General features: G+C 53.4%; 1 protein-coding gene and 1 non-coding gene across 3 annotated transcripts; one reads left to right on the top strand and one right to left on the bottom strand.

Moving 5' to 3' along the window:
• Positions 1 to 24: 24 nt before the first annotated feature.
• Positions 25 to 131, bottom strand: LOC131569100 (U6 spliceosomal RNA). The gene has a single exon (XR_009275765.1). It is a non-coding gene; the product is annotated as a U6 spliceosomal RNA (small nuclear RNA).
• A 326-nt stretch (positions 132 to 457) lies between these two features.
• On the top strand, positions 458 to 12,897 carry TMEM259 (transmembrane protein 259). Of its 2 annotated transcripts, none has more exons than XM_058820939.1 (11): positions 458 to 1,057; positions 3,038 to 3,304; positions 3,578 to 3,689; positions 6,291 to 6,401; positions 7,242 to 7,364; positions 7,685 to 7,785; positions 8,639 to 8,696; positions 8,994 to 9,077; positions 9,470 to 9,602; positions 9,946 to 10,045; positions 10,658 to 12,897. In XM_058820939.1, the coding sequence occupies exons 1-11, from the start codon at positions 833 to 835 to the stop codon at positions 11,447 to 11,449; spliced, it is 2,106 nt and encodes a 701-aa protein (XP_058676922.1). In that variant the 5' UTR covers positions 458 to 832; the 3' UTR covers positions 11,450 to 12,897. The 2 variants fall into 2 exon arrangements, with proteins under 2 accessions (XP_058676922.1, XP_058676920.1); XM_058820937.1 differs by having other exon boundaries at positions 3,578 to 3,743.
• Positions 12,898 to 12,964: the final 67 nt, after the last annotated feature.

The following is a 12,964-nucleotide window of genomic DNA, read 5'->3' as shown; positions in this document are numbered from 1 at the left end:
GGGTCTTCGAGACGGTACCCGGGAAAAAATATGGAACGCTTCACGAATTTGCGTGTCATCCTTGCGCAGGGGCCATGCTAATCTTCTCTGTATCGTTCCAATTTTAGTATATGTGCTGCCGAAGCGAGCACGCACTGCCCCCTACCCACAGCAGTATTTAAACTCTCTACAGTCAGTAATTTTCACCTCAGTGCGAGTTTGTCCTGTTTCTATTCCTTGCACTTTTCTTCACATGATCACTCTCCCAAGCGATGCATCCTAATATTTTTATTCTAGATCTTCCGCTTTGGTGAAATTTTTGCCTTTTTTGAGGTCAAACGGCCGCCCGCAGGTGCCGCCCCGCGCGGTGCACGGTGGGAGGTCTCCTCATTTGCATGGGGGCGGGGCCTGACCGGAGCGTGTCCTCCACCGTCCCGTCGTGCCCTGGGCGCGCGTGCGCGCGCACGCGCACGAGCCGCCGTGGCCGGCGGAGGAAAATGGCGGCGGAGCGCTGAGGGACGGGACGGGACCGCGCCGGGACAGCTGAGCCGCTCGCAGCTCCCGGGCCCCGCCGCGCCTCCCCGCCCTGTGGAGAGACTCCCATGGCCGCGGGGACATTCCGGCAGCCACGTCCCTCATGTGTCTGCCCTATCCGCGTAGCTACCGGGCACCACTGAGCACCCAGGCCTGACCCGTCGGGCCTGACCCGCCGCCTCCCCGAGGCGTCTGCGCCGGGCAGGGGCCGGGGAGGGGGACGGAGGCAGCGCCGGTGCCGCGCCCGCCCGGCCCCAGCCCGGCCCGCGGAGGTGCAGCAGCGTTTTCGGGCCCAGCCCTCGGCGGCCCCGCCGTCAGGATGTCCGAGAACCAGCCGAACGCCAACAACCACCACCCGGCCAACAACGCCGGGGCCGCCGGCGGCAACAACCGCGGCGTCCGCAACCCCAACCTCAACCAGAACCCCCTGATCAACGTGCGGGATCGCCTCTTCCACGCGCTGTTCTTCAAGATGGCAGTGACCTACGCGCGCCTCTTCCCTCCCTCCTTCCGCCGCGTCTTCGAGTTCTTCGTTCTTCTCAAGGTGAGGGGCGGCTCCTGCTGAGGGCAGGAGTTTCATCAAAAACACCAAAAGTCGAGCCAGCTGTGTTTGACCCATGCACACCGAGCTGTCCCCGGAGCTCCCGTGGGCTCCTCCTGTGAGGGAGACCTCGGTCTCCGTGGTGGTCCCGGTGTTCCCTGCACTCTGGAGTTCTTCCAGATCTGTAAATCAAAAAGAAATTGCTGAGCCAGCTTGCAGGGCAGCCAGGCTGCTTTCATTTTCTGTTTCCTAGCAATGGCACTTTTTGGATACATTTCCCACATGCCCTACTGGATTGTTTTGCTGGAGTCTTGTCTTCCTGCTCCACAGCTTTCAGGGTGGGAAATTAGAGAAAGGAGAAGGGGAGAGCAGCTTGCCAGGCCACAGCAGCGCACTCCTCTAGGTTTCAGCAGGAAAACATTGAGCACAGCTTGTCTCATGCTGTACAGATGGGTTTCCTACCCTTTGAGGAGATGTTTGGGTTTTTCACATCCCTGTTATCTCTCCCATTTGTCCATCTGCATCCCGGCAAACCGGCTGGGACAGGGCTGGTGCTAACGGTGCAGTGGTCAGGCAGAGTGGCTGGGAGCAGTTTGTTGTGCTTGTGCCTCTGATCCCAGCTCCTCCCAGAGAAGGAAAAACTTCCTCAGGGCTCTGTGGAGAGCAGCCTGCAGGGTCATGGGGCAGCAGGAACCCACATTCCCATCCCTAGCCCTGGAATTACCCCAGGCCCTTCTGTGACTCCTGCAGCCAGGGAGGTGGCTGTGTTTTGCCTTCCCTCACGTGTGCAGCTCCTCTGCAGAGTGATGTTTACCAGGCTGTTTGTTCATCACAAATAGGTCAGGACAGCGGGGCTGATGAGGACAGAGCAGAGCGGGGTGGTTGGGAAGGGCTCTGAGCTCAGCAGTGCCAGCTGTGCTCACAGCTCTGAACTTTGGACGTCTCTGCTCGCTCCAGGGAACAATATTTTTTATTCCACCCTGCTTTGCTGTGGTTTATGGCTGTTCCTGGCATGGAGGCAGGACAGGGAGCTGTGGTGCTCTGTGCACGGCCTTGGGGCCCAGCTCAGCCTCCTGTTCTTTGGGACAGCAGATCTGGGTTTGGGTCATCCTGCCCAGGGTTGGGTTGGTTTGCTTGGAATTTTCTTTATTCTGCCTTTACAAAGCTGGGCAGGCCTCTCTAGGTTTCAGCAGGAAATTCTTTGTGCTGAGGAGGGAAGGGTTGGAAGGCAGGGACGTGTTTCCATTTCCTTCAGTGTCCTCATCCCACCCTGGTGCTGTGTGTGGTGGGTTTTGGGGACACTGTTTGTGACGGTGTTCACAGGGATGGGATGAGGATCTGACTCCATATTTCAGAAGGCTTGATTTATTGTTTTATTATATATATTACATTAAAACTAAAAGAATAGAAGAAAAGGTTTCATCAGAAGGCTTAGCTAAGAATAGAATAGCAAAGAATGATAACAAAGGCTCTGTCTCGGACTCTCTCCGTCCAAGCCAGCTGTGCTGTGATTGGCCATTAATTACAAACAAGCACATGATACTAATTACAGATCCACCTGTTGCATTCCACAGCAGCAGATAATCAATGTTTACATTTTGTTCCTGAAGTTTCTCAGCTTCTCAGGAAGAAAAATCTTAAAGAAGAGATTTTTCATGAAAAGATGTCTGCGACAACAACTGTTGGATGCGGGACCTGAGCTTTCAGAAGGCTGTCACTGTCAGCTCTCATGAGCAGGAACAGTTGATTCCTGATGCCTTTGGTGCTTTCAGAAGGCTGACACTGTCAGCTCTCATGAGTAGGAGCAGTTGGTTTCTGATGCTTTTGGTGTGTTCCTTGCTGGATTGCCAAGGTCTGGCTGCTGCTTTGTTGATTCAGAGAAGCATCAAAGCTCTCGTCCACTCACCCAGGTTATTCTGGTGTTTCACAGGCAGAGAAGTGCTGATGATAACTGGGGGATCTGTCTTGTCTCCTGCCCTTTAGGCTCTCTTTGTGCTCTTCATCCTGGCCTACATCCACATCGCCTTCTCCCGCTCTCCCATCAACTGCCTGGAGCACGTGCGGGATAAGTGGCCCCGCGATGGCATCCTGAGGGTGGAGATCCAGCGCAACTCCAGCCGGGCCCCCATCTTCCTGCAGTTCTGTGGCGTGGAGAAGTTCCCAGGAATGGTGGTGGAGTCCACCACTGAGGAAGAGGAGGAGGAGGAGGAAGAAATGTCTGTGGATATGTTTGAAAACAGCTCCATCAAGGTAAGGGTGTGGTGGAGAGGGGAGTCTGGGTGATGGGCTGGGGAGAAGTCTTGGTTGGAAGTGAAGTCTGTGTGTGATCTCTTGTTCTCCTGGGAACAAAGGCTGTTCCTGAGTGGCCTCTGATTGGCCTCTGATGGTTTAACACAGAAAGGAAACCACAGAAAATGTCCTTTTTGAGGGGGATAAGCCTTTGTGTGCGTAGACAGAGCATGCAGGTGAGAGGTACAGTAAATAGCTGCTGATGAGGCTTTCCCTGCTCTGGTTTTCCAACAGTTTGAGCTGGATATCGAGCCCAAGGTGTTCCTCAAGCCATCCCGGGTGAGCAGCACTGAGCTGCCCCACAACGACAGCCAGGAGTTCTCGTTTAGTGACACGGCCACTAAAGGTATGCAGCCTCTGCGGGAGACTGTGTCCGAGTTTGAGATGCTAGCCCGAGCAGGTAATCACACCTTCACTGCTACCTGTGCTCCTCCTTCCTCCCATCATCATCCTCCTCCCCACACGTCCCCTCCTGGCTCCTTGGGGCACCTGCACAGTGACCTTAAATGTTTTCTTGGGGATAATCCTGTCAGTACTAACAGCAGACCCACATCAACCTGTGCTCTGAGGCTGGGTTAGAAAATTTGCCAGGCCAAGAGGTTTCAGATCAACCACAGGTGAACCAAGCTCTTGGCCTGGCAGGTTCCTGTGCTATCTCAGATGAGCCTGAACCTCCTGCTCTGATCCATTCACTGTCCCCTGCAATCCACAGGGATCTCCTGACAGTGACATGAGCAGGGTTTGGGCTGTGTTCTGGGTGCTGAGCCAACACCAGCACTTGGAGCAGCCAATTTGCTACAATTAATTAATCCCAAAAGCCACCCAGCGGGTTTTGGTGGATTGCAATACAGCACTGCTGTTCCACTCGGATGTTCCCTGGCCTTATCCCTCCCTTTTCCTGCCTGACCTAAGCTGCTCAGCACTTGTAAATTCCAGAGGCAGATTTAGTAGCTTTGTATTATTTAAAATGGAATTCCAGTGTGGAAAAACTTCTTTTTCTAGTGGTTAAGGTAGGAAATCTACTAAGGAATATTTATCTTAAAATAGAGATGTGGATTTGGATTCTTTGGGGGTTTTTTTCACAAAATTTGCAAGAAGTTGGCCTCTTTCTCCACAATGTTGTCCCTATGAATGCTGGAATTCTTTGCTCTGCAGACACACTGGGGTTGTGGCTGTGGAGGAGGATGAGACTGGAGTCTTCTTCCTTGGCCTTGCAGTGGATTTGCTTGATGCTCATCCAGAGCTCATTAGTCCTGAATTAAAGGACATTAAGACCAGAGAGCAGTAAATGTTTTTGGTGCAGGACCTTTATTGCTGGTGCCTGGGTTCTGAGGAGAGTCACGTTGTGCAGGGCTGGGGCACTGGTGGGAAGTCCCTTGTTTTGCTGAATGCCTGGTTGGAAACCATCCAGAAAAGGAGAGGAAGAGAACAGGCTGTTTCCCAGATTAGTTACAAAATTCACATCTTTAATTCAGTCCCAAATACCTGATTTTAATATTTTTTTTTCCAAGCTTTCGGTTTTCTCAGCGCACCAAATTTTATTTTTAGTCAGAATATTTTACCATGAAAAAAATATTTTATTATACAAAGGAAGTAACTGTTTATTGATATTTAAACCCTTGATTTCCTTTTGAGCTTTTAACTGTTTATAATGGAAACAAAAGACAAACCAAACAGCCCAGCTTGTGTTTGCTGCCCAATAAGGGGATCAGGAGATCTCTGTCAGTGCTGGGTCAGGTGTGTGTCTGTTCAGTTCCCTTTAACTGTCACTGTGGGTGGTGCTGGGATCTGCCTGACAGCTGCCTCCCCCTCCTGGAGATCCACCCTGGCAGGCTGAAAGAGCAGGGATTAAATTGCTTGGCTCTGGCTTAGCAGGAGGTTTTGTCCTTTCAGAGATGATGTAGCAAAAAAGCATCTCTTTGGAAGCTTTCTTGAAATAAAAACAAAGACCAAAGCAGAGAACTTCAGGCCCCACCAGTTTTTGGGAAAGCTGTAATTGCTGCTGCCTTCATTTCTGACATGTAATTGCAGCAGTGACCTCAGTCCCCTGGGAAGTGCTGGGCTCTTGCCTCTGGAGCATTTACTTGGTGTTCAGCAGGTGTAAAGTGGATTTTCCTGCTGCTTCCCAAACAACATGGAAAGCAGAAATTGAGCAAAGCAAGAACCAGTGGCTCTGGGCTTGCCAGGCAAAGATGTGGGCAAGTGTTGGAGCTGCTGCCCTGAAGCTTTCCCAGAAGTCCCACATTAAGGACTAATGTCAAGGGCTGTAATTCCAGAGAATTTGTATTGATTGATGTTTAGTTGGTTGAGGGAAGCCTGGAGCCCACATTCACAACCAGTTCCCTTTTCAAGAACATGATGGGAGGGAGAGAGGGAACCCAGAGGGGCTGATTTTCATGCTGGCTGTTTGCAGGTGTGGGTGTTGAGTCTCCTGTATCTCTCCCCCAGTGTGGCCACAGGAGGAATACATTGTGGAACACTCTATGGAATACCAATTGCCTTTTCAAGAACATGATGGGAGGGAGGGAAGGAACCCAGAGGGGCTGTTTCTTCATGTCTGTTTGTAGATGTGGGTGTTGAGTATCCCTGTGTCTCTCTCCCAGTGTGGCCACAGGAAGAGAACATTGTGGAATACTCCTGGAATGCGTCTTCCTGCACCTTGCAACCAGTTCCCTTTTCAAGAATGTGATGGGAGGGAGGGGAGGGAACCCAGAGGGGCTGTTTTTCGTGCTGGCTGCTTGTAGATGGTGTTGAGTCTCCCTGTGTCTCCCAGTGTGGTCACAGGAGATGAGTACATTGTGGAATACTCTCTGGAATACGGCTTCCTGCACCTTGCAACCCTAATTCCCTTTTCAAGAACATGATGGGAGGGAGGGTTTTTTTTTTTTTTGTGCTGGCTGTTTGCAGATGTGGGTATTGAATCTGTCTCCCTGTGTCTCTCCCCCAGTGTGGCCACAGGAGGAGTACATTGTGGAATACTCTCTGGAATACGGATTCCTGCGCCTGTCCCAGAGCACCCGGCAGCGCCTCAGCATCCCTGTCATGGTGGTGACCCTGGGTGAGTGGGAGGCATCTTCAGGGCTGGGTACCTGCAGTGCAGAGACCTCTACACCATCTCAGGGAACTCTTCCTGAAGCTGATGGTGCTCGCTTCCCACGCAGGAGAGCTCCATTGTGCAGCCTGTCTGCCTTTAGTAGGTCACAGCTTTTCAGAGGAGCTTTCTGAAATGGTGGAGCCTGGTTCAGTGAACCCTGATGTCATGCCCAGCAGAGTTTTCCCACATGGAGCAGGGAAGAGCTCTCTCCCTGGCAGAAGGCACTGAAGTTCTGAGCAGCAGAATTAGAGCCTGGTGGCCAGAGCAGCTGTGCAGGAGCTGGGGACATGCTCACAGATCTGTCACTCTGTGTGTGCTGCTGTGCCATTTCCCCAACCAGTGTTCTCCTCTCCTGGCATTTGCTCTGTTAAAACCTGTCCACGTCAGGATCACATCCTCATCCTGAGCCTCTGTAGCTGTTAGTGCAGCAGAGAGGAGCTCATCACTGCCTCCCACTCAAGCTGAAGCAGAGCTGGATGGGGGTTAAGCAGCTTTCCTGTGCAGTAATGAGCAGTCAGGATGAGCCCCAGAGATAGGCCAAACCTAGAGGGCAAATTCCCTTTGTGTCTGTGCCAGCACAGAATGTGACATCCTTGACAGTCCTTAAGGCCTGACTGCCATTTGCACTTCAGTGTGGCTGAATCTGTCAGGAGAGTGAGATTTTCCCTCCCAGTCCTCCCAAGTTTGGTTTTACTGCCCCAGATCCACATACAGACACAGCTCTGGAGGCACAAGTATCCCTCACCTTGTCCCTTTGTGGCTCCAGGTGTGCACAGTGTGGAAGGTTTTTTGTTTTCTCTCTAGATCCTACGAGGGATCAGTGCTTTGGGGACAGGTTCAGCCGCCTGCTGCTGGACGAGTTCCTGGGCTATGATGATATCCTGATGTCCAGTGTCAAAGCTTTAGCTGAAAACGAGGAAAACAAAGGTAAGGCCTGGAGGAGTCTCAGCAGAGGCTGCTTGGAGCAGTGGGTGTGTGTTCTGTGTATGCCTGACTATCATCTTCTGACTATTGATTAATCTGTAATGCAGGGAGCAGCTCCCTGTGTTATTGTCAAGGACAAAACGAGAGAGGCAGGAGGGGAGAGGTGTCTGGAAACGTGATTTCCTCCCACCTCACTGCCCTGCATGACAATGAGTGCTGCCCTGAGGATTTGCTCCAAATCCTGTTTCTTCAGCAAACACTGGAACTTGGTTCTTAGTCTGTGGTTTAATCACACTGAGCTTGTGTTTGTGCTTTTTCTCCAGGTTTCCTTCGCAACGTGGTGTCTGGGGAGCATTATCGTTTTGTCAGCATGTGGATGGCCAGGACGTCCTACCTGGCAGCCTTCGTCATCATGGTCATCTTCGTAAGTCCCTGGGAGCTGGGCAGTGCCTGGCCTCAGCCTGGTGCTGGGCACTGAGTGATTAAAAGCAGACAAGAGCTCTGCTGTATCACCAAAGTGTAGTTGGTGGAGGATGAGGCCCTGCTCTGGGGCATGTTTTTGTTTGTTTGGGGTTTTTTGTTAAAGTTCCTGAAGTCCACCAGTGGAATGAGCAATAGAGCTGACCTAAAATGCAGTGTTGTTTTTGTTGTGAAAAGGGAGCTGCTGTTAATTTCTAAGTGTCCTTAAAACACTCCAGCTGTCAGTACAGGGTGCAGACATTTGTCTTCAAACTTTTAAGAGCAGCCCAGACTGATTTGCCAGGAGTGATCAAGATAAACCAAATGATGATGTGTGAGACAAGATGTTTTCAGATACACATCAGACAAGATCCCAAGCCATAAATAACCTGGTGTTTGTTGTCTTGGGTGGCTGTGGGTGACTCTCTTTGTGTGTGGCTGTCCCACCCATGGGGCAGGTCTGTGCACAATCCCACTGTGGGCACTGAGGAGGAACTGAGTGCAGGGAGGAGCGGGATGGAGCACGGGAAAATCCCCGCTCCCAGCTCTGCGGGTTGGTGTGGCCCCAGCGCAAACATTCAGGCTTGGTCCCTTTACAAACAAATCCCTTACTGTCTGTTCCCCTGCAGCAGCACAGAGATTAATTGCTGTTTGTGAAGCCCTAATTACTCTTTGGGAAATGGCTCTGCACAGCTCCAGCTAATGAACGTGGGATGTGCAAGCCCAGGCTCGCCTGGGTCTGTGCCGCACTGCGATTCCGAGCGACTCCCTGCACCTGTGGGGCTCTAATCTGCTTCCCCTCCTCTCTCCTCTTCCAGACTCTCTCTGTCTCCATGCTGCTGCGCTACTCACACCATCAGATCTTTGTCTTCATTGGTAAGGACTGGCTGAAGGGTTTGGGTTGTGCTGGGCACTGTGCCTGCTGCAGCACGGGGTGTTGTAGAGTCACAGCAGGTTTGGGTGGGAAGGACCTTGAGGATCATTAGTTCCAGTTTAGAAGGGTCCTACCTGTAGGTGCACAGGGAGTACATCCTTCTGCTCCCATTCACTGCACTTGCCAGAGCTTATTCTCTGTCCTGAGAAGCATTGGGTGGGGAGAGAGGATGTGGCTGCACTGTGGGGTGGAGGGTTCTGTGGCCCTCTCCATGCCTCAGCCTGTTTTTCCTCTTGCAGTTGACCTGTTGCAGATGCTGGAGATGAACATGACCATTGCATTCCCTGCTGCTCCACTCCTCACTGTCATCCTGGCTCTGGTCGGTAAGGACTTGCTTCACTGCTTGTGTCTGCAGCACGTCCCTCTGGGATCTGTGGGAAGTCTAATTCCCTGTTCCCAGCTGGCCACAGCAGGTGGATACTGTGGCTGCTCATCACAAGGCAGAAGGCTCTGGAATTTGATGGCACAGTGAGCTCCATTGTCCTTCTGGGTCCCCTGGAAAAGCAGCAGTTTGTTGGGAAATCCCAGAATCCAAAGCTTTGTCTGTCGCTGGAGCTCGTTGCAGACTTGCACTGTGTGGCCACGTTGCATTTGTACAATTTTAATTTAAAAAGCAGCAAAACTTCCCAAAATCTGCACTGCAGAAAGCAGCTGATCTGTGGGACATGGCAGGCAGAGCATTCTTGGCTGTAGCTGATGTCCCCTCTGTCCCCAGGTATGGAGGCCATAATGTCTGAGTTCTTCAATGACACCACAACTGCTTTCTACATCATCCTCATCGTGTGGCTGGCAGACCAGTACGATGCCATCTGCTGCCACACCAACACCAGCAAGAGGCACTGGCTCAGGTGAGGGCTGCCTGTGGCCACATTCCCTCTGCCTGTCCTTCTCCAGCTGCTCTGATCCTTCCCAGCATCCCAGGCACAGCAGCCTCCACTCCTAAGGGTTTTATTTGTGTGGCTGCTTGAGAGCTGCTCCACACATCACAGGGTCCAAAGTGAAATTTTTCCAGTTTGGATTTGGGTCTTGCAATCACCTTGGTCTTCCCCAGCCTCTTGTTTTGTCCTATTCGTACTCTAATTATCTGTTAATGAGTTTGTGTCACTCCCTGTGAGGTGCCTCAGCTCAGGCTGCTGTTGGGAGTAGAAGGGAACTCTCATTTTTCCTGATTTTTCTTGCTTTCTTGTCCAGATTCTTCTACTTGTACCACTTTGCCTTCTATGCCTACCACTACCGCTTCAATGGGCAGTACAGCAGCCTGGCACTTGTCACCTCCTGGCTCTTCATCCAGGTGAGTCCCTGCAGGGCTGCTGCACCTTTGTCAAACTTCCTCTCAAGCTGGGTTGGAGGGAGGGATCCTTATTTCTGTAAGAGATGGAATTTCTGGTTTGGAAATGGAGCAGCAGAATGAGGCTGTGGATGTTTGGATTGCTGCCATGGGTCTGACAATAAGCTGATGCCACAGGGCTGTTGGGAAGGATTTCTGTCCTTCTGGAATAAATCCTGGGGAGGGTCTGCCTTGCAGAGGAGCTCTTTGGGTCTGTGCAGTGAGGAATGCTGGTGGGATCAGCTCCAAGCTTGTGACTGATATCCTGTATCAAGCATATTTGTTGGGTGAATTTGGTTGTTGACCTGCTGCAGGGTGGGGACAGGGAGTAGAGGATGGGCCAGAGGAATGCTGTCACCCTTCTTTTCCCAGCCTTTGAAAGCAAAGAGGGGTTGAAAGGAAAGAGACAGACTGTGCCTGTCTTCGGAGAGAAATTATAAAGCAGCTTGCAGTAGTCATAGTGGAAGGAATAAATCTTTTCAGACTTGCTGGTGTCAGAGCAGCAGGATTCTTCAGGAGAAGTTTGGTTTGCTTGAGATGTGGTGGCCTGTGACACCTTTCCCTTTCCTCCGCCAGCACTCGATGATTTACTTCTTCCACCACTACGAGCTGCCGGCCATCCTGCAGCAGATCCGCATCCAGGAGATGCTGCTGCAGAACCAGCAGGTCGGGCAGGGCACCCAGACCACGCTGCAGGACAACCTCAACAACAACACCACGGCTGCCCCGGTGGAGGCCGGGCCCCGCCGGGCCCCGCTGGCCCCCGGTTCCCTCGGCGAGGGCGGCGCTCCGGCCGCCCTGAGCCCCGGCGAGGCCTCCAGCGTCATCGCCGCCGCCGCCGTGGGCAGCGACCTCAACTGGGTGGCAGAGACGGCTGCCATCGTCACGGAGGCCTCGTTCCTGTCTGACCTGAGCAGCAGCCTGCTGGAGCCCGCCGTGGTGCACGAAGCCGTGGCCAACGGGACCCCTCCGGAGGCGGCCGCGGGCTCGGGCTTGGTCGCTCGCATCAGGGTCAGCAGCGAGCACCCCGAGACGGCCGTGGGCTCCATCACCATCGAGGTCACCTCAACGTCCGTGGTGGCTGCAGCAGATGCTTCCCCCGCTGCTGGGGCTGCCCCGCTGCAGGAGGGGGTGGTCTCCAGTCCCTCCCTTCCCAAGCAGACTGAGGCTCTGGAGGGCTCGAACAGCCGAGCAAAACCCAGTGGTAAAAACTGCACGGGCAGCAGCGGCGTGGCAGAGCCCCTGCCAGCCTCGGGGGGGGACAGTGACCAGGACAGAGGTTTGGAGGACCGGGGGGAGAGCAGCCCCTGCCCAGCACCAGCAGAGAGAACGCCCAGCTCAGAGTCAAGCTCCAGGAACCTGTCCTGAGCCCCATTGCTGTCACTCTGGACTGCCAGGAAGACATTTGGATTTTGTTTGTTACTATTTCTCACTTCACCATCATCCTTAACCCATGGATCCCTCTGAGCAGAGCCGAAGCAGCTGGGACAGAGCAGGGCTGCTGTGACCTCCCTCCCCTAGGAAAGGCACTGGGGGGCTGTGGGAAGGATGGGGGGTTTTGGTCCCCTGGCTCCTCTGAGGCCACAGGTGAGCCAGCTACCTGTTCCCACCCTGCCCAGCTTGTGCCCTGGCTTTTCCTTGTCCCCCAGTCCCTGGCTTTGCCCCTGCAGCTGTGTTTGCAGTCCAGGTGCTGATCCCGGGTGGGAGCTGGCCTGGAACAGGCCACAGGCATGGCAGCTTTGTGGTTAGAGTAGGAGTGGATAGAACAGAGTGTCCAGTCCCTGTGGGAGAACCACAGAGGTGATTCCTGATCACCTTTCCTGCTCCTGAGGGGAGGAGGAGCTCTTACCTTCCCCAGGCACAAAGTCTGCCCAGGCTAGGGCACAACCAAAGCAGAAAGCTGCAGTTCAGATCCCTTTTTTTCTGTCCTTAAACTTCCCTTGGTGGGTGGGTTGGGAGGTGGAAGGTGCTGTGTGCAGGTGGGAGCTGCCATCCCAGGAGCCATGAGTGCTGCAGTGGGGTCAGTGAGGGCAGCAGCTCTGTCCATCCTGCACAGCTCTGCTCTGGCTGAAGCAGCTGCTTTCCAGTGCCTTGTCCCTCCTGGGGGACACGCCTGTGTTTAGGATCAGCCCCATCCCAGAGGAGACAGCAGCTCCTCATGCCTGGATTGTTGCATGAGCTGATATAGCAGAGAACCAAAACACTAAAAAGCCAAGGCATTTCAGCTGGTTTTCCCACGTTTCCCTGGCAGTGGAGGTGAGGCTGGCAGAGCCTGACCTGTCCCAGGAGGCTGAGCTGGGGGTGCTGCCTGTGTTCCCCTGCAGAGGGGCCAGATCCATGGCCAGGCTTTGTGCAGGGAGGTGGAGCAGAGTGAGGCAGGATGAAGCTCTGGGAGAACCGTGGTGGGACAGGGCAGGGACAGGAGGTGACATGTGGGCACTCAGCTCTCTTGGGGACAGCTGGGTCCCTGCACAGATGTCCCTGAGTTCAGTGTTTTTCCCCTATGGCTGAGCAGTGTCTGGAGTCCCTCCCCTTGGGGGGCTCCGTGCGTTTCAGTGTTACCTTATCAACACAGGGGGCTCAGAGCCCCCTCCTCACCCCTTGGCCTTTCCCACCTGGGTGCCCCCTTTTTGTTTTTTCCTTTTTTACCTGGAGCAGCCTTGGTGCTGTTCCAGGGCAGGGGGGACCCTGCTGTGACCAGCAGGTCAAATCTTGCTGCTGCCCTCACTCCTGAGAAGGAACCTTGTGGCCAACTGGAGTGCCAGGAATGACCATGATGGGCTTTTCAGAGGAGTGGGTGGGAGGGGAAGGGGGGACACCAAACCAAATGATTTGATGAATGAAAAGTAGAGTTCATTCTATTTAATGTACAAAATGTGTTTG

This window comes from Ammospiza caudacuta, chromosome 28, assembly GCF_027887145.1.
Source record: "Ammospiza caudacuta isolate bAmmCau1 chromosome 28, bAmmCau1.pri, whole genome shotgun sequence".
Lineage (NCBI taxonomy): Eukaryota > Metazoa > Chordata > Aves > Passeriformes > Passerellidae > Ammospiza > Ammospiza caudacuta.
Note: the sequence above shows the minus strand (reverse complement) of the source record. Positions and strands in the feature narration are given on the sequence as shown.

What these genes read in the sequence shown, in the direction of transcription:
- TMEM259 (XM_058820937.1), top strand. Translation starts at nt 833, where the DNA reads ATGTCCGAGAACCAGCCGAACGCCAACAACCACCACCCGGCCAACAAC. An exon ending in AGTTCTTCGTTCTTCTCAAG is followed by an intron (nt 1,058 to 3,037) that starts GTGAGGGGCGGC and finishes CCTGCCCTTTAG; the next exon opens with GCTCTCTTTGTGCTCTTCAT. An exon ending in TCAGATCTTTGTCTTCATTG is followed by an intron (nt 8,697 to 8,993) that starts GTAAGGACTGGC and finishes TTCCTCTTGCAG; the next exon opens with TTGACCTGTTGCAGATGCTG.